The sequence below is a fragment of the Mirounga angustirostris genome, unplaced genomic scaffold (genome assembly GCF_029215605.1).
Source record: "Mirounga angustirostris isolate CCGP_5_RB_7025 unplaced genomic scaffold, mMirAng1.0.hap1 SCAF_8, whole genome shotgun sequence".
NCBI lineage: Eukaryota > Metazoa > Chordata > Mammalia > Carnivora > Phocidae > Mirounga > Mirounga angustirostris.
The window spans coordinates 93,515,199-93,536,688 of NW_026991716.1; the positions used below are offsets into that span (position 1 = coordinate 93,515,199).

Here is a 21,490-nt window from a genome sequence, read left to right on the forward strand (position 1 = left end):
CTGCCTCCATTCCCCTTGCCCCTCAAGCCCCATGGGGGTGATGCAGAGGTTGGCCCAGGTGGATGCCGGCATACTCCGTGATTTTGTTTCACAATTGAGGAACCCTGAGCTTAGGAAACCCTATCTTTTATAAGGGTATTGCAAGCAAATCTTAGCTTTTGACCTGTAGGGAGACATTATTATACTAGACAGTAACAACTATTATTAAAAGACTCTCTAGAACAAAAGCTGTCTGCCTCTACTCACAGGTGTGCAGAAATGCAAAAGATCTATGAAAAATTAACGGTTGAAATATTTTGGATATGTTGGATTAAATAAAATACATGATTAAAATTATTTCATGTTTTTGAAAAACCTTTTTATTTTATTTTTTTGAAGATTTTTAAAATTTATTTATTTTATTTTATTTTATTTTTTTAAAGATTTTATTTATTTATTTGAGAGAGAGAATGAGATAGAGAGCATGAGAGGGGGGAGGGTCAGAGAGAGAGGCAGACTCCCTGCTGAGCAGGGAGCCCGACGTGGGACTCGATCCCGGGACTCCAGGATCATGACCTGAGCCGAAGGCAGTTGCTTAACCAACTGAGCCACCCAGGCGCCCCGATTTTTAAAATTTATTTTTGAGAGAGAAGGAGAGAGAGGGAGAGAGCACAAGATGCAGGGGGAGGGGCAGAGGGAGAAGCTGACTCCCCACTGAGCAGAGAGCCTGATGTGGGACTGGATCCCAGGACCCCGGGATCATGACCTGAGCTGAAGGCAGATGCTTAACCGACTAGGCCACCCAGACACCCTTAAAAAACTTTTAAAAAAATGTAGCTCTTAGAAAAATTTAAATTATATATGTTCACATTATATTTCTTTTGTATAGCACTGGTGTAGGCTATTCTAGGTCCTGTGCATTGCTATATAAATTTGAGAATCAGTTTAGGAATTTCCTCAAAAAAATATGTTGGGATTTTTAAAAAAGTGAAGGAAAATCTACCTAGAGTGAAATGCACAGATCTTACATGTATTCAATGAGTTTTAGTAAATGTATTCACTGTTACTTGTACTCAGTGAAGATACAGAATAGGGGTTGACATACTTACCCTGTAAAGGGTCAGATAGTAAATATTTTATGCTTTGTGGGCTGTAGGGTTTCTATCACATTTTTTTCTTGCCCTTGTTGTGCAAAAGCAGCCATAGATAATATATAAATGAACATGGCTGTGTTCCAGTAAAACTTTTATTTATAAAAACAGGCAGTGAGCTGGATTTCACCCATGGTCTATAGCTTGCCGACTTCTGATAATGTTTCCATCACCCTAGAAAGTTCATTCTGCCCTTTTATTCATTTTTATATCCTATAAAGGTGATCTGTGTTCTGATTTCTATCACCATAGATTAATTTTGCCATAGATTAATTTTTCTATCACAGTGCTTTTATCTGTTCTTGGAATTCATAAATGGAATTATATAGTATATATTTGTTTGTGTCTGGTTTCCTTGACTTTACATGTTTTTCAGATAAACTGCTAAAACATGAAATCACATGAGTTAATTTTTGTTGAGTAGTATTCCTTTATATGCACATACCACAATTTGTTTATCCATTCTCCTTTCTTTTTAAAAAAAAAATTTTTTTTTTTAAGATTATTTATTTGCGAGAGAGAGAATGAGAGACAGAGAGCATGAGAGGGAGGAGGGTTAGAGGGAGAAGCAGGCTCTCTGCTGAGCAGGGAGCCCGATGCGGGACTTGATCCTGGGACTCCAGGATCATGACCTGAGCCGAAGGCAGTCGCTTAACGAACTGAGCCACCCAGGCGCCCTCCATTCTCCTTTCAATAGACATTTGAGTTGTTTCCAGCTGCTACAATCTTATATTAATTATTTTTGGATATGTTTTCATTTCTCTTGGGTATATACCTAGGAATGGCATTTCTAGTTCATATAGAGAGTGTAGCTTAACTTTATAAGAAACTGCCAAACTGTTGTCTAAAGTGATCTTATTTCTTCATACTCTCAATAATGTATGAATGTTCTATGTGCTATGTATCTTTTTTTTTTAAAGATTTTATTTATTTGAGAGAGAGAGAGAGAATGAGAGAGAGAGCACATGAGGAAGGGAGGGTCAGAGGGAAAGCAGACTCCCCGCCGAGCAGGGAGCCTGATGTGGGACTTGATCCCGGGACTCCAGGATCACGACCTGAGCCGAAGGCAGTCACTTAACCAACTGAGCCACCCAGGTGTATGTGCTATGTATCTTTACCAACAATTGGGGTTGTCAAGGTTTTAAATTTTAACCATTTGAGTGAATGGAAATGGTATCTTGTTGTGGCTTAAAATTGCATATACTGGGGCACCTGGCTAGCTCAGTTGGTAGACCATGTGACTCTTGATCTTGGGGTTGTAAGTTTGAGCCCCATGTTGGGTGCAGAGCTAGCTTAAAAAAAAAAGAACTTAAAAAAATTTGCATCTACGTAATGTCTAAAGATGTTGAGCAATTTTTCATGTGTTTATTACCGTTCATATATCTTCTTTTGTCAAGTGCCTGTTGATGCTCTTCTGTCCTTTTTATTATTTATTTACTTATTTATTTTAAAGCTTTTATTTATTAGAGTGAGAGCGCGGGTTGAGGGAGGGGCAGAGGGAGAGAGAATCTCAAGCAGACTCTGCAGTGAGCATGGAGCCTGATGTGGGGCTTGATCTCATGACCCTGAGATCATGGCCTGAGCTGAAATCGAGTCAGCCGCTTAACCAGCTGAGCCACCCAGGTGCCCCACTTCTGTCCCTTCTTTTTTTTTTTTAAAGATTTTATTTATTTGACAGAGAGAGAGAGACATTAGCAAGAGAGGGGACAGAAGCAGGGGGAGTGGGAGAGGGAGAAGCAGACCTCCCGCGGAGCGGGAGCCCAGTGCAGGGCTTGATCCCAGGACCCTGGGATCACGACCTGAGCCGAAGGCAGACACTTAACAACTGAGCCACCCAGGCGCCCCACTTCTGTCCCTTTTAAAATTGGGTTGTGGGGCTTATTGGGAGATGTTCTTTACATTACACTGGAAACAAGTTTTTTTTTTTTTTTTTTTTTTTTAATATGTATGTATTGGGAATATTCCTGTTGGAATTTTTTTAGAACTTTTTAATTAAAAAATTATATAATTCATATTCCATAAAATTCACCCTGTTAAAGTATACAACTCAGTATATTTAGCATATTTACAAAATTGTGGAGCTATCACCACTATCTAATACTTGTTAGCAGTCACTACCTATTCCCCTCCTACCCCCTTCTCCACACTCCCAGCCCTTGGCAACCACTAATTCACTTTATGTCTATATGGATTTGCCTACTGACATTTCATATAAATGGAACCATAAAACACGTGGTCTTCTCTTGACTTCTTTCACTTAGCATAATGTTTTTGAGGTTTATCCAAGTTGTAGTATGTATCAGTACTTCATTCCTTCTTATGGCTGTATTGATGGATATACCATATTTTTTTCATCAGTTGATGGGCTTTTGGCTTGTTTCCACTTTTTGGCTAATACGAATAATGCTGCCATGAACATTTGTGTATACATTTTTGTGTGGACGTGTGTTTTCATTTCTCCTGGGTGTATACTTAGGAGTAGAATTGCTGGGTCATGTCCTAACTTTTTGAGGAACTGTTACTGTTTTCCAAAGTACCTGCACTATTTTACATTCCCACCAGTAATATCTGAAGGTTCAAATTTCTCCATATCCTCTTCAACACTTATTATTGTCATTTTGATCTTCACTCTCCTAGTGGGTGTGAAGTGGTATCGTATTGTGGTTTTGATTTACATTTCCCTATCGACTACTCATACTGAACATCTTTTCATGTATTTACAGACCATTCATATATCTGTGTCTATTCAAATCCTTTGCCTATTTAAAAAATTGGGTTATAAAATTGAGTTGTAAGAATTTATATATTCTGGAGCCAAGTTCCATAGCAGATACGTGATTTGCAAATATTTTCCTCATTCTGTGGGTGGTTTTTTCACTTTCTTGATAATATTCTTTGTATAAAAGTTTTAATTTTGATGAAGTTCAATTTATTTTATCTTCAGTTGCTTTTTGGTGTCATTTCTAGGAATCATTGCCTAATATAAAGTCATAAAGATTTATAATTATGTTTTCTTCTAAGCATTTTATAGTTCTTTACATTTAGGTTTTTGATCCATTCCCACTGGCATTTAATTGGGATTCATTAAGTCTGAGTTTCACAGGTGATTGTGATGTCCAGACAGGACGGGGCTTAGAAAGTCCACACCTATTAGGAGAACAGATCAGACATTGGCAAACTTTTTTTTTTCTTTTTGTAAAGGAGTAGATAACAAATATTTTTGACCTTGCAGGCCATATGCAGGTCTTTGTTGCAACTACTCAGCTCTGGTATTGTAGTGTGAAAACTGTCATAGACAATACATAAACTAATGAGTATGGCTGAATTTGGCCTGTAGGCCATAGTTTGCAGACTAATATACTAAATAAATAATCTTTTATTTATTTAGTTTCTTGTTTGTATTTAATATTTATATTTTAAAACCACCTGGAATTTATTTAGGTATGTACTATGAAGGGATAATCTAATTTTTTCTGTTGTCTCCCAGTGGTTCAAATGTCGCTTGTTCAATAATCTGTTGTCTCCCATTGCTTAATTTATTTATTCAACAAATACTTATGATGTGCCTATCATATGTCAGGCATTGTATGTGTTAGGTATATAGTGAATTGAACAGACAACCTATCCTCTTGTAGCCTGTAGTCTAGTTGAGAGGAACAGACAAGATGAATAACAAAAATGTAAGGTGACAAAAGAACAGTGATAAGATTTAATATGCCTCTTTTATTATATATTAAATTATGCCATGAAGACTTTTTTTTAGTATTCTATTTTCTTTTTAAGATTTATTTGAGATTGAGAGTGAGAGAGAGAGAGTGAGAGCGAGCAAGCACGCACATGTGTGTGTCTGCACATGCGAGAGGGGAAAGGGCAGAGGGAGAGGGAGAGAGACTCCCTAGCCGACAGCGCTGAGTGCAGAGCCTGAGGTGGGGCTTGATCTTAGGACCCCTAGATCAGGACCTGAGCTGAAACCAAGAGTTGGATGCTTAACCGACTGAGCCACTCAGGTGCCCCTATTCATTGATGTTTTGATCATAATGCTTTATTTTCACATCTGGTAGGCAAGGGCCCCTCTCATTACTTCTTCGCAATTTTCTAAGGATTTTTGGTGGAACTGTATTTAATCTGTAAACTGTGAAGAATTGAAGAATTGGCAGTGTTGGTAAAGTTGTGTGTGTTTCTAATATTATGTCTCTTTTTCCAAATTTTCATTTATGCCTTTGAGATTTTTTATATAAGTCTTACAAAGATAATATTGTTCATCTTTATTCTAGACCTTTTATTGTAAGTAGGATCCTTTTTTTTTTCTATTGTATTTTCCAACTGGTTATTGCTAGCGTGTTAGAAAGATAACTGTTAAGATATTTTTCCAGTAACCTTCTTTTTTGCTTAAGAGGGGACATAATCAAGCTACTGTGTTATTAAAAACTCATAAGTGGCTTCCTATTGTCTTCAAGGTTGAATTCCACTTGCTTATCATTGCAAGGCCCTGTGTCACCTGGTTCCTTTATAATTCTCTAGTATCTCATCTTTTGACCCATTCCCTTCCACTTTATATCTCAGCTGTACTGAACTTGTTTCATTTTCTTTAGTGTGTGCCATACTCTTGTGTTTTAGAGCCTTCTCACAGGCTGATGCATCTCATTCTCTTCCTCTGTCCCTCCCTCCCTTCACTGGCTAACATCCATTTGTCCTTTTGCTCTCAACTGAAACATCATTTCCTCTGAGTACCCTTCCTTAACTCCCTAGGCTAGGTTACTAGCTTTGGCTCTGTGATCTCTGAGCATCCTCATCTTTCCTTTACTACTTCCTATACTTCATTAGAGTTGTTGATCCACTTGTTTGTATCTCTCCCAGTACACAGTATTTTGAGTGCAGTTACTATCTTTCCAACTCACACCCGATTGTATTAGAAGTTTTTAGCACAGAACTTTGCGCTTTATAGATGCTTTATAAATATTGTTTAGCTGCTGACTGAATTCAGTTCTTTTATTTCATAGGTTTTCAATTGATTCTTTTCAGTCTAATTAAGCTTTTGAACTTAAATGCACCTTAGTTAAATTTTATGTTGGGAGTTTCATCCAATTTTTGTAGCATGTTAACATCCTCTTGAATCAGGATTGTGATCCAGCATTGATTTGTCTCCCAACTTTGTGTCCTCTTCATGTTTTTTTTTTTTTTTAATTTTATTTATTTATTTGAGACAGAGAGAATGAGAGAGACAGAGAGCACATGAGAGGGGGGAGGGTCAGAGGGAGGAGCAGACTCCCTGCAGAGCAGGGAGCCCGATGCGGGACTCGATCCTGGGACTCCAGGATCATGACCTGAGCCGAAGGCAGTCGCCTAACCAACTGAGCCACCCAGGCGCCCCTGTCCTCTTCATGTTTGAGGGCTAGGTCATTGTCTTATTTAGTGCAAAATATATTAGTATTTTACCATCAAAGCTCAAAAAGGTATACATAAGTCTGGTTTGTTGAAACCCTGAAAGCCAACAATGTGAAATATAAGGGCTTTTTGATTTATAGAGGGAGAGGAATTCTTTCCTCTAGCACTTCGGTTTGGGGCTTTTAATAGAAAAAGCTGCTGCTGGTGTGTTTTGGAAGTGCTGTTTCTTAGCAGAGGCAGGCTGACCCTAGCGTGCAGGCAGGGCAGAGCTCTGGCAGGGCTTGAGGAGGATGGAGATCCAGGAGAAGAAGGGGTTGGTGGTTGCTCTAAGAGGCTTGAGTACTTCAGATTAGAGGGCCTGAGAGAGGTTCGTGTTTTGATTTTCTTGCCTGGCTACGACAAGTGGGAGCACAGCCCTCACTTATCAATAGCATTATGGTTGTTTTAATGAGAGTGACATTCTGGTGGTTTGGGTCACTTAGCTTCAGATCATGGCTTGGTCATTCACTTAAGTTTTCTAACCTTTTAAGTTATTTTAGTTCCCTCATTTATAAGGAATAACAATAGCTACCTCAGATTTTTTTGAGAGAAGATAATGTACAGAAAGTGCTGTGTGCTAAGTACATAGTAGGCACTTCATAGTGTTAGTTTTCTTTACCTTTCAGAATTCTGTCACTCATGAATTTTCTTTTTTTTTTTTTCCACTCATGAATTTTCAAATGAATCCAAGTTTTACAAAGAAAACTTGAAGCTGTTAAAAGCATATAGCTTTCTGGGTTATATAAATACCTCTTGTAGTCTGTTGATTTTGTGTAACTTCTTTGATTATTCTACTGCAGTAAACACACATACTGCCTTGAAGTGGTCAGATTCATCACATTGTATTGAGTATTCTGGATATACAATCGTTTAGGAATGAATAATGCAAAAAGATAGTTACCTTGGAAACTCTTTATATTTGTATGGTTGTATGTTGTGTTGCATATCTTTAGTTCTTTCCATTAATCATAGGATATTTTTGAGCTGAGAAATCTTTATAGAAGATTTTTGAACTGAACCCCACTTTACTGACAAGTTATATGTAAAGTTTCTGCACATTAAGCCACATCTTTACTGATTTTGAGTATAAAGTTAGAGATAGGTTCTCAAAAAATATTTAACTTCGGGCACCTGGGTGGCTCAGTCGGTTAGGTGTCTGCCTTCAGCTCAGGTCATGATCCCAGGGTCCTGGGATTGAACCCTGTGTCAGGCTTCCTGCTCAGTGGGAAGCCTGCTTTTCCCTCTCCCTCTGCCTGCCGCTCCCCCTGATTGTGCTCTCTCTGTCAAATAAATAAAATGTTTAAAAAATATTTAATTTCAAGTACTAGAAAAACTTAAGGATGAAGCAGACCTTTAAAGTAACATTTTTAGAAAAATTTTTTAAGTGATCTCTCCACCCAGCGTGGGACTCAAACCCATGACCCCAAGATCAAGAGTTATATGCTCCATGACTGATCCATCCAGGCGCCCCTAAAATAACATTTCTTAATGGAAAAATGCTTACCTTCTGCTGAATTAGTCTGGTCTACCATTTTGCTTAAGTCTCTAAAGAGCATCTTCAAAATATTCTCAACTATCTACCTACGTGTAAAATTAGAAATCTGTTCCAATTTAAAGCACCAAAGAATACAAAGTTCACATATTCCCTTTGCTATTATCACTCCAGCTCTACAGAAACTGTGTTAATACAATTAAGCTTTATTAGTCAGGGTTCTCTAAAAAAACACAGCAAGTAGAATATATATACATTTAGAAAGAGAAAGAGGTTTATTGTAAGGAATTGGTTCATACGATTATGGAGGCTGATAAGTCCCAACATCTGCAGTCAGCAAGTTGGAGACCAAGAGTCCCAGGAGAGTCAGTGGTGTAATTCCAGTCCAAGTCTGAAGGCCTGTGAACCAGGAGAGCGGATAGTGTAGTTTTAGTTTAAAGACTAGCAGGCTTAACGCTCAGGAAGAGCCTGTATTTCAGTTGGAGAGCAAAGACAGGAGAAAACCAATGTCCCAGCTTAAAGGCAGACAGTAATTCTCTCTGACTCAGGGAGGGTCAGCCTTTGCTTCTATTTAGGCCTTTAGCTGATTGGACGAAGCCCATCCACATTAGGGAGAGCAGTTTGCGTTACTCAGTCTACTGATTCAAATGCTCATCTCATCCAGAAATACCCTCACAGATACATCTAGACTAATGTTTGACTAAATGTATGGGCATCTCATGGTCCAGTCACCTCGACACATAAACTTAACCATCACAACATATATCAAGACTATGATTGTCCTCCACGTATCACCCTTTTCCCTCACGTTCTTAAGATGCTTGTAGCAGTACAGGTATCCCCTTTGACAGATTCAAGTACAAAGGCAGGGGGTACCTGGGGGGGCGCTGCCGGTTAAGCATCTGACTCTTGCTTTCGTGTCAGGTCCTGATCTCAGGGTTGTGTAATTGAGCCCCTCCATTGGGCTCCATGCTCACTGCAGAGTCTGCTTAGGACTGTCTCTCCCTCTCTTTTATACACACCCCCTCCCTGCACTCGCTCACGCATTCTTTCTCTCTGTCCCTCTAATAAATCTTTAAAAAAGCACAAAGGCAGAAATGAATGAGTTCTTGTTCTGGTCTCCTTTTATTTATTTATTTATTTTTATTTTTTATTTTTTTTTTAAAGATTTTATTTATTTATTTGACGCAGAGAGAGAGACAGCTGGAGAGGGAACACAAGCAGGGGGAGTGGGAGAGGGAGAAGCAGGCTTCCCGCGGAGCAGGGAACCCGATGCGGGGCTCGATCCCAGGACCCTGGGATCATGACCTGAGCCGAAGGCAGACACTTAACGACTGAGCCACCCAGGCGCCCCTCTGGTCTCCTTTTAAAGAGCACTGGGGGAAACTTTGGCAGAAGCTGACTTCCCCCTAGGCATCAGACATCATTGGCTAGGATGGTGATCACCTGCCCAATCTGCCATGGAGAATATTACCATGACTGAGAGTTGACTCCAGAGCCCATCCTGCCTCCCTGCTGTACCTGTTAGGGCAGATGCTTGCTCTGCCACTACCTGACTATTGGAACCCGGACCGGTTACCTACTTAGCCCCTCTCTGCCTCAGTTTCTTCACCTTTAAAGATAATGGTAGTACCTATGTCATAGAGTGGTTGTGAAGATTAAATGAGTTAATGTGTGAAAGTACTTAGAAAAGTACCTGGCACCTAGTAGATGCTTAGTAAAGGTTAGCAGTTGTTGCTGCTACTATTATTGGCCACATGATCTTGGTCAGTTTACTTAACTTGCAGTGCTAACTCTGGTCAAATTATGGACATCTTTGAACTAGACTGTTGTTATAGTTTCCTAACTGGTCTCTGCTTCTACTTAAAAAATATATATGTAATAACTTTATTGAGCTATAACTCACATACCGTACAATCCATTCATTTCTGCTTCTATTTTGCATTCCTACCATCTTATTTTCTATAGAAGTAATCTTTTAAAAAATCATGTCATGCTATTGATCAACACCTACTTGTTCTTAATCCTATTTGTAAGTCTACACTGTTTACCATGGTTTATAAGACTCTGAAGGATCTGGTTCTTCCTCTTCTTTCCAACTTCATCTTATGATATACTCTATTTTGTTTATGTAAATTGGCCACATAAACTTATGTTTTCTCCCTCAAAAATGTAAAGCTTTTTCCATTTTCATTTGAGGGTTTTTGCAAGAGCTCTTCTCTACCTGGGGTGTTCTCCCAGATCTTCCTCAGGGCTGACTCCTTTTGGCATTCAGGTGTCAACTTAAATGTCCCTTTCATAGGAAGGCTTTTTCTTACAACTCTTAGGAGTCCCCAGTCATTTCCTAGCATTGTGCTTTTTAAACTTTAATGTGCATATGAAATGCCTAGGTATTTTGTTATACTGCACATTTTGATTCAGACCCCTGGTGTGGGGCCCAAGATTCTGTTTTTCTGTTAAACTCCCTGGGGATGCCCATGCTGTTGTTCAGAGACCCTAGGATATCACTTTTATTTTCATCAGTGTACTGATCACTGTCTGTTCCTTTCTTTAATTTTTTGTTTCTTTTCCCCTTGACTGGAGTGAAGGTTCCACAAGGAAAGGAATTTGTTTTTAGTGTTTTTTTCCACTGATAGTACCTCAGATGTAGTTGGTTTTCAACAAACAGTGAATGAATGAACAAATTTATCCATGGATTTTTTTGGTTATTTGTATAATACGATTATTATGAGGATTAATAAAAATAATTATGTTGTTACTTACCCTAGTCCCTGGCACAAAGTGAGTGCTCAATAAAAATGAGCTGCTATTAATAGATTTTCCTTCTAAAGCTCTAAGTTTTGGCAGTTCTTTAAAACAGTGGTTCTTGACCAGTTTTTGTTCACAAACTTGTTTGAAAATTTGAAGGAGGCTATAGTATGTTTAGAGATCTTGCCTCAGAAAAAATACACAATAACACACATACATACACATAATTTTCTTTTAGTAGGCTCCCAGACCTCTCCTCCCCGACCGCCGCCATGGACCACAAGTTAAGACCTTTTTAAAAAAAGAACTGTGTGTTATATAACAACTTTTGTCAGGGCTATTGGTGACAATTTGCCTTTTTCTAATTTCTTTTATAATTGTGCTGTTCAGTTGCCTTTTCTTTCTGCATTATAGGCTACCTATGTGCCATTAAGACAAGTGTAACTGTGGTTTATTATTTATTAATGTAGTGAGATTAGTTAAGTGGGGCATATTAGCTTGTTGACTGCAGAACTAAAGAAAAATTTTTTTCTTCCAAATTTCTGTCTTAAGATGAAAACTTAAGAATTGGGGGAGAAGAAACCCAACTCTTGCTCAGCTCCGGTCCTTGGGAACACAGTTTGGGCCAAGACACAGACAGGGACAGGAGCCAAAGAGAGGTTCTCCTGTGCAGAGAGCCAGGTACCAGTGAGTATGTTGCAATCCTGGAAGTAATTCTGCAAATTGCACTGTTGAAAAGGAACCGATATTCAACCTACTTCGGGTGAATCCAGCAGAATCTTCCCTCCAAGCACTCAACGCTTCCTCAATGACAAGATTCCGGAACTTGAATGATGTCTTTCCTCTTTCTGAGGACTATTTTGGATCTGACTGGATCAGGATGTGGAAGTGGCTCTGGAAGTGGCTTCCTAACTGAAATTGAATAAGAATACAAACCAGTAGATGAAAACAATGCTTTTTATTACAACTTCAGCCCTCTCAAGGGAAGTCTGCTCTCAGACAACCAGGACTTGGGCCAAGATGGACCAGAAAAGATGGTTTTATTATATAAGAGAGAGGGTTTCCCATCTTGATGCCTGGCAGTGCATTCAATATATTTTATGTACCACAGTTAAATAATTAACTTTTGAACAAAAGGTTTTGTGGAAATTTTAAAACATCTGAAAAACAAGTTTAGGTTTTATCTTTTTCTCCCCCCATGAATTCTTAAAGCTTCCTTTACCTATCCCATTGTCCTGGAAAATACCTGTTTCCTTTGTATCATATTCAACCAACATCACTATGAAATTAACTAGACTGCCCATATCTATAAAATTGCTTTAAAGAATAAATTACGCTGTTTTTTAAAAAAAATGTTTGAGAAGCAAATTGACAGTATTTTGGCAGTGTTTCATATCTCAGTCTTCAGAAACCTGACTCTAATGGTGAATTATAGATATGCCTCAATTCTTTTGAAAAACCCAGATGCAACACAGGGTGAATTTATAGAGTGGGTATTTGACAAGTCCAGTGTAAAATGCGCTAATGTTACCATTGCTTGTAGAGCTGGTGGACATTGTTGAGAAGTATGATTGCTGTTACAATTAGAAACTTAAGACCCAACTAAAGCGCAGTTATGCTTTCAATACTTCATACTGCTTTATTTTTTTCCTGGATATCTGTATATTTTCAAGTGTTACTCTATCAAAGCAGAGCTATAACCAATGAAAAAAATTGGGAGCAATCACTTTCCCTGCTAATAGTGCCCCAGCAGACAAACATGGTGAACATTCCCAAAAACTGTGGCGTTTCTTATAAGAAGTGGGGCACAGAGTGACAAAAAGGGCAAAGATTCTTTGTATGTCCAGGGAAAGTGGCCTTTGATGTGGAAATGTTGAGGTTTGGAGCAAACAGTCCAGAAAGAATTCTTGAGATGTCTTCTGTGCAAAAAGGTGGTTTTATTAAAGCACAGGGACAGGACCCATGGGCAAAAAGAGCTGCATTGGGGTCGTGAGGAGTGGCCGATTATATACTTTCAAGTTGGGGGTAGGGGTTAGGGATAGTGTAAGTCTCTAAGGAATTTGGAAGTGAGGTTTCCAGGACCTTGAGGCGTCCTTTACTACGGTCTAGTAAAGTCTTAGTCATGAGACCCTTCAAGATGTATATCAGTGGGCCATATGCTTGGAGGATGATTGCTAACATATATCTTGGGGGGTAGAGTTAAAGGAAGTTTCCAAAGGGGTTTTATATGTTAAAGTAGACTTTTAGGATCCTGGAGGTCAGGATAATGTTAAGCTAAGATTGCCTTTTGCCCTTAGCAAAGTATTAACACTAAGGCAGTTGAGTTCCTAGATGAAGGTCACTCTGCCTGTCTCAAGGACTTGTCAGTGGGTTGTAAGTTATAAGGAAATTTAATTTTTTTTCTTCTGCCTTTGTTCCCCACATCAGCCTTATTACAGGAAGCAGAGAGGTTATGGTGGCAGACTAAGCATGTTTTCTGGGAAAAAGCTAAAACTACAAAGGAGATGGTGCTGATGCCTGAATGCATTGAGCCCAACTGCAGATCTAGACAGTGCTGGCCATTAAGACATTTTAAACTGGGAGGTGGCAAGAAGAAAAAGGGTCAACTGATCCAGTTCTAAGCCTCATCTCTTGTTTAATATGAAGACAATAAAATCTTGAGGTTATGTTCACTTCCAAAAAAAAAAAAAGGAAATTGAAGTAATCACAAATGCAGTCAAAGGCTGGAGAAATTATTTTTTCTGGGGGTGGGTGTATGTGGATAGAAATAACTGTCAAAATACTATCTAGGAAGTTATAATCATTCAGACAGGAGGACATCTTGACTAAGTCTTGTGGTACATGGGCTATGGAGTTCAGTGGGATCTTCCTAAAACTTATTTAGGAGAAAGTAGTAAAGTAAAGTACAAAATTGAGATAATGCAGGCTTTATGGGCCTTAAAATCTTCCATTTATGTTTGTAGATCAGTGTGTGGATCTTCAGAATGGCATTTTCCCACTGTCCATTTGGAGTACAATAAGACAAATTAATACAAATCAAAATAATATGGCAGCAGCATCCCATAATTTGTGTACACTGATGTAGTAACAGATTTAATTTAGTGCAGCTTTTGAGAAGTCTTTTGTGTTTCAATTTATACAGCTGCTATCCAGGCCTAAGCTGGCCAATCTCTCAGCCTTGAGTGTCTTGTCTGACTGATTCTCTCTCTTTTTTAGACTTTTTTTTTTTTTTCAGTATCAGTTTTAGATTCATAGCAAAATTGAGAGGAAGGTACAGAGATTTCCCATATTCTCCCTACTCCCCCTCCCCCACACATGCATGGATTCCCCTGTTTTCAGTATCCCCCACCAGAGTGGTACATTTGTTAGAACTGATGAACCTATGTGGACTCATTATAATTACCTAAAGTCCATGCTTTACATTTGGGTTCACTCTTGAACTATGGGTGTGTATGTATAATGAATGACGTGTATCCATCATTATAGTATCATACAGAGTATTTTCACTACCCTAAAAATCCTCTGTGCTCTGTCTGTTCCCTCCTCCCTGCCTCCCCACCCTTTGTCTACTGCTGATCTTTTTACGGTTTCCATAGTTTTGCCCTTTCCAGAATGTCATATAGTTAGAATGTCTGACCTTATAATATGCAGCTTTTTCAAATTGGCTCTTTCACTTAGTTACATGCATTTAAATTTTCTCCATGTGTTTTCATGGCTTGATAGCTCATTTCTTTTTAGTGCTGAATAATATTCCATTGTCTAGATATACCAATTTATTTGTCCATTTTGCCTACTGAAGGATGTCTTGATGGCTTTCAAGTTTTGGCTATTATGAATACAGCTCCTGTAAACATCTGAGTACAGGGTTTTTTTGTGGATTTAAGTTTTCAACTCCTTTGGGTAAATACCAGGGAGCATGATTCCTGGATATATAGTAACAGTGTGCTTAGTTTTGTAAGAAATTGCCAAACTGTCTTCCAAAGTGGTTTTACCATTTTACGTTCCCGCCAGGAATGAATGAGAGTTCCTGTTGCTCCACATTCTGGTTAGCATTCTTGGTGCTCTGAATTTTGGCCATTCTAATAGGTGTATAGTGGTATGCCATTATTGTTTTACCTCATGACATACGATATAGAGATTTTTTCATATGCTTCTTTGCCATCTGTATATTTCTTTGCTGAAGTGTCTGTTAAAGTCTTTGGCCCATTTTTAAATTGGATTGTTATCTTGTTATGAGTTTTAAGAGTTCTTTGTATATTTTGTACAATAGTCCTTTATCAGATGGTCTTTTGCAAATATTTTCTCCCATTCTGTGTCTTGTCTTCTAATGATGCCATGGCATTGGCTTTCACAGAACAAAAGTTTTAAATTTTAATGAAGTCCAGCTTATCAGTTATTTCTTTCACAGATTGTTCTTTTGGTGTTATATCTAAAAAGTCATCACCAAACACAAGATTATATAGGTTTTCTTCTATATCTTTTATGTTTCTTCTATGTTACCTTCTAGGAGTTTGATAGTTTTGTGTTTTACATTTACAACTGATCCATTTTGAGTTGGAAGGGCGTAAGGTCTTTTACATTTTTCTTCAGATTTCTTCTTTGACCCATATGTTAGAAATGTATTGCTTAATCTCCGTGTATTTTAGAATTTTCCTATTATTTTTCTACTACTGATTTCTAGTTAAATTCTGTTGTTGTCTAGAGCAGACATTGTATGATTTCTTTTAACTTTGTTAAGATGTGTCTAATGGCCTGGAATGTGGTCTGTTTTGGTGAATGTTCCATGTGAACCTGATAAGAAAGTGTATTCCACTGTTGAATGAAGTATTCTCTAAATGTCAATTATGGCTAGTTGATTGTTAGCGTTGAGTTCAATATGCCGTTACTGATTTTTCTGCCTGCTGGATCTGTCCATTTCTGTTAGGGGGATATTAGAGTCTCCAACTATGATAGTGGATTCATCTATTTCTCTTTATATTTCTGTCAATTTTAGTATCATGTAGTTTAGTTTGATATTCCGTTGTTAGGTGCACATGCATTAAGGATTGATTCTTCTTGGAGAATTGACTCCTTTATCATTATGTAATGCCCTTCTTAATCTCTGATAACTTTTCTTTGAAGTCTTCTGTGTCTGAAATTAATACAGCTCCCATGCTTTCTTTAGTGTTAGCATGTATATTTTTTGCCATCCATTTACTGTTAATCCATATGTCTTTATATATATATATTTAAAGATTTTATTTATTTATTTGACAGAAAGAGACATAGCGAGAGAGGAACACAAGCAGGGGGAGTGGGAGAGGGAGAAACAGGCCTTCTGCTGAGCAGAGAGCCTGATGTGGGACTTGACCCCAGGGCCCTGGGACCATGACCTGAGCCGAAGGCAGATGCTTAACGACTGAGCCACCCAGGTGTCCCGTGTCTTTATATTTAAAGTGGGTTTCTTGTAGACAACATGTAGTTGGGTCTTATATGTTTTGATCCACTCTGACCATCCCTTTAAATCTTTCTTTTTTTAAAAAGATTTTATTTATTTGACAAAGACACAGCGAGAGAGGGAACACGAGCAGGGCAAGTGGGAGAGAGAGAGAAGCAGGCTTCTCACCGAGCAGGGAGCCCTATGCGGGCCTCGATCCCAGGACCCTGGGATCATGACCTTAGCTGAAGGCCCACGCTTAACGACTGAGCCACCGAGGTGCCCTCCACTCTGACCATCTCTATCTCTCAATTGGTGCATTTATATCATTGATATTTAAAGTGATTATTGATTTAGTTGGATTAATATCTACTATATTTGTTACTGTTTTCTATTTGTTGCCCTTATTATTCTTGTTTTTGGTTCTCTTTTTCTCTGTTTTGTAGTTTTGAGTATTTTATGATTTCATTTTCTCGCCTTTCTTGGCACGTCGGTTATACTGCTTTTGACTTTTTTCGATATACATTATTTTGAACAAACTGTTATATGTTAAATCAGTTAAGAATAAGGAAAGTAAAAGTTTTTATTTTACTTTTACTTTCATTTTTTTCTTCTTAGACATTTTTTCTTTATGGATCTGAGTTTCTGACCTGTATTATTTTCATTTTCTCTAAAGAACTTCATTTAACATTTCTTGCAAGGCATGTCTACTGGCAACAAATTAATTTTTTATTTTTCTGAGAAAGTCTTTATTTCTCCTTTATTCTTGAAAGGTAATTTTGCAGGATTCAGAATTCTAGTTTGGTAGGTTTTCTTCTCAGTACTTTTAATATTTCACTCTACTGTCTTCTGGCTTGAATGGTTTCTGAGAAGTATAGGTTGGGTGTATTTTTCTTCTGGCTTCTTTAAGGATTTTTTTCTTTTATTCTTTTTTTTTTTTTAGAGAGATGAGGGGAAGAAGAAAAGGGAGAGCAAGAATCTTAAGCAGGCTCCATTCCCAGCATGGAGTCCTATGTGGGGCTTGATCTCATGACTCTGAGATCATGACCTGAGCTGAAATCAAGAGTCAGACACTTAGGGGCACCTGGGTGGCTCAGTCGTTAAGTGTCTGCCTTCAGCTCAGGTCATGATCCTGGGGTCCTGGGATCGAGCCCCGCATCGGGCTCCTTGCTCAGTGGGAAGCCTGCTTCTCCCTCTCCCATTCCCCCTGCCTGTGTTCCCTCTCTCGCTGTCTCTCTCTCTCAAATAAATAAATAAAATCTTAACAAAAAAAAAAAAAAAAGAGACACTTAACTGACTGAGCCACCCCAGTGCACCAGGATTTTTTCTTTATCTTTGATTTTTCTGTAGTTTAAAAGTTGTATGTCTAGGTGTAATTTTCATGGCATTTATTCTGCTCGGTGTTCTCTGAACTTCCTGGATCTGTGGTTTGGTGTCTGTCATTTATTTGGGAAACTTCTCTGTTATTATTGTTTCCAATATTTTTTCTGTTTCTTTCTCTTTCTTCTTCTTCTGGTATTCCCGTGATGTGTATGCTACACCTTTTGCAGTTGTCCCACAGTCCTTGGATATTGTTTTTTTTGTCCCCCCAGCCTTTCTTTGCCTTAGAGTTTTGAAGAGTTCTACTGATTCATCCTCAAGTGCAGAGATTCTTTCCTCAGCTGTGTCTAGTTTACTAACATGAAAAGCATTCTTAATTTCTGTTAACAGTGTTTTCAATCTCTAGCATTTCTTTTTGGTTCTTTTTTTAGGATTTCCATCTCTCTCCTTATATTGCTCATATGTTCTTGTATGCTGTCTACTTTATACATTAGAGCCCTTAGCATGTTAACCATATATATATATATATATTTATATATTGTTTTAAATTTCTGGTCCTATACTTCCAACATCCCTGCCATGTCTGGTTCTGATGCTTGTTTCATCTCTCCAAATTGTTGTTTGCCTTTTAGTATATCTTGTAATTTTTTCTTGGATGTGATATACCAGGTGAAAGAAACTACTATAAATTGGCCTTTGGTAATATGGTGAGCTATCTGGGGAGAGGAAGTATTTTATGGTTCTATAATTAGGTCTCCATGTTTTAGGGAGCCTACGTGTCTGGATTATGAGCTTCAGAAATGTTTTTTCTTCCCTCTTAGGTGGGAGAGGATGGTTGAGTGGGCTGGAGTTGAGTATTTTCCTTCTCCCACATGGAAGGCTAGAGTTGAGTGGAGTTGGGTATTTTCCTTTCCCCCAGGTCATTTAGGCTCTGCTAATACCTAGCAGGTTAGGTTCCTTAACTAGCTTCCCCCAAGGACAGGCCTTGTTAGGAATAACAAAGTGTTCTGGTGTATTTTTAAATGGTTTCTTGGGGTACCTGGCTGGCTCAGTTGGTGGAGTGTGTGGCTCTTGATCTCAGGGTTGTGAGTTTGAGCCCCACACTGGGTGTGGAGATTACTTAAAAATAAAATCTTAGGGACTCCTGGGTGGCTCAGTCCATTAAGTGTCTGCCTTCAGCTAAGGTCATGATCTCAGGGTCCTGAGATCGAGTCCTGCATCAGGCTCCTTGTTCAGCGGGGAGCCTGCTTCTGCCTCTGCCTGATGCTCCCCCTGGTTGTGCTCTCTCTTTCTCAGACATATAAATAAATAAAATCTTTATTAAAAAAACAAAAATCTTTAAAAAAAAAAAAAAAAAGGTTTCTTTTCATTCCACATGCCAGAAGCATAAGGGGATTTTCCCCATATTAACACTAAGAACTTGGTTGAACTCCTGTAGGAAAATTCAGAAAAGTGTGAGGGCCCCTCTATGACTGGATACCCCTGGAGTTTTTAACTCTGAGTTGTCCATATTGAGCTTCCAGCAATTTGTCAACTAAGTTTAGGTTTTCCTGTCTGGTTTTGACTTGTGAGTCTCTGCTCTTATAAGCCATTATTTTCTGTATTTGCCTATCTTTCTCTTTAATCATGGGGGCAGTGGTTTGCCTTGCATCCTCCCTTGTCTTATGGATCTGAGAAGAGATGTTGGCTTTTCAGTCTGTTCAGCTTTTTCGTGGTTAGGATGGGGTGGCAACTTTCAGACTTCTTACATGTGGAACTGGATAACCGCTGTTTCCCTTTTTATGTCTGCTGACTAGCTCAAGTGATGTCTTCAGTGTGCCTTGGTTTTCTTTTTTAAAAAATGCAAATGAAGTATATACTACTAAATAAAGATCTTAGGCTAGTAAAAAATTAAAGTAGAAGCAAATAGCGTTAAGCCTCTCTAAAGGCAGATGCCAAGAGAAACAATGTACTTTCCCCGCAGTCCTGATCTTTCCAATGACTAATTTTAAAAATTAGATATTTGATGATTGTAAAAAGGAATATGAAGACTGAGGAGTAGCTTCTGGGTTTGGCAACAATAGGTCTTGGGTGGACTTGGCAGAAGCTATCTCAGTAGAAGCTTGACCACAGTGGGTTGAGAATTGAGCAGGATGTGAGGGAGTCGCCAGAAAAAATAAAGGTAACTTTTTCAAGTGGTTTGGCTCTGAAGGAAAGGAGGTAGAGCAGATGTCTCATGACTGTGGGTCAAGGAGGTTTTGTTATTATAATTTTAAGATAGGAAAGGGTTGAGCTGGTATGAAAAAGTGGATAGAGAGGGGAAGGTTGATGATATAATACAGGGCTGGTTAGTGAAGAGAATGACATCTCTGGAAAGGTAGGAACGGAGGAGATTCAAGATTATTTTTAATAAGCACCAGTTATGTACCAGGCACGGTTCACTGGGAAATACAGCATTGAACAAAGCAGATAAAAATTCCTGTCCTCAGAGAGCATATACTCTGGCGAAAACAAACATCTACTCTGGTGGGGATAGACAGAAAACAAAAAGGTAAATAAGTATAATATATGGCGTTTAATATAACTAAATCTAGTGGTTCTTGGCACATATATATGTCATATATATATAAGTGTATATATATAGTAAAATATATATTAAAAATACCAGAGTATATAATACATAGTTGTTGTTTTTTTTAACCATTTCATACTGTTACTAAATCTCTTATTTCATGAAGTTTTTCAGTTGTATATATGTGTGTGAATATTGGTTCACGATATTCAGGAGGGTTCCAAAATTTGAAAGCCACTGATTAGAGGACAAGAAGGCATTAATATCCTTGTTGGAATGAGCAATAACACCAGGCTAAGGAAAGAGAAAATGATGGGGTAAATACAGGTGAATTTGGACGTTTGGTGGTAGGGAGCTGAGGGACTTTGAAGGATGGTAAGATTTTGTGAGGGAGAAATTAGGCTGGCAGAGATTGGAAGAGGAGGATGTCCAAGTCAGGGAGTCTATGAACAAAGAAAGGCATGACCATGAAGTGAAGTAACTGAAAGTGTTTCAGACACAGTAAGTAATCCACTTGACTAGAAGGCAGTTCACATTATTGAGTCTGCCTTTGCATTTTCCATTCTAACTAGCTTCATGACATTTCTGCTATTGCCCGTCCTAATTTGGGCCTTGATTATTTCCCACTTAGAATAGTTTCATAACCAGTTTCTCTGTATCCAAATTCATTTTACTTGCTAATGCCAGTTAATCTTGATACATTACTACTGCAATTTTTCCCCTCCACCCCCACTTAAAATAATAATTAAAAAACCCCTGATATTCTCTATTACCCCATTACACATTACATGTGGTAGACAATCATTTTTTGTATATGTGACTGCTTTTTGGAGAGTAGAGGGAGAGTCGTCTGGAAATGCAGGCTGGGGCCCTATTACAAATTTCTTAAACCCTAGAATGAGGACACTCTTTTTGGAGATCCCCAAAACTACCTCCAGGTTTGATGATTTGCTAGGAGGATTCACAAGACAGCATATAGTTGTACTCATGGCTATGGTTTATTACATCAAAAGGATATAAACACAGTCAGCCAAAGGGAAAGGCCTGTGGGGCAAGGTCTGGAAGAAATTAGGTGCAAGCTTCCAAGAGTCTTCTCCTAGTGGAGTCACATAAGAAATACTTAATTTCTCCAGCAATGAACTGTGACAACAGATGTGAAATGTTGTCTATTAGGGAAGCTCATTAGAGACTCAATGCCTAGGGTGGTGGGGGGTCGTGGTGGGTACATAGCTACTCTGCATAGCATGTACCAAAATTCTGGCTATGTAGAAGGAAACTAGGTGTTCAGCATAAACCACATAGCTTGTACATGGTACAAACAGTTTAGGCACAGTTAGTCACCCTTTCCATTTCTGGGAATGGTGGGGACCCTCTTGGAATCCAAGTTCTCAGCCAAGAGCCCACCTTGC

At 38.6% G+C, this 21,490-nt stretch overlaps 1 protein-coding gene across 4 annotated transcripts in view; it reads left to right on the forward strand.

Moving 5' to 3' along the window:
- The window catches only part of AFG1L (AFG1 like ATPase), a 235,383-nt gene that overhangs the window by 16,877 nt on the left and 197,016 nt on the right, over positions 1-21,490 (forward strand). For 2 of the 4 annotated variants that reach the window (XM_064597957.1, XM_064597958.1), the window contains exon 3: positions 11,347-11,481. The exons of 1 other annotated variant lie outside the window; for it this stretch is intronic. In XM_064597957.1, coding sequence (XP_064454027.1) covers positions 11,347-11,481 — 135 coding nt within the window. The remainder of the gene's footprint in view (positions 1-11,346; positions 11,482-21,490) is intronic. One more of the 4 variants, XM_064597959.1, reaches the window with a different exon arrangement.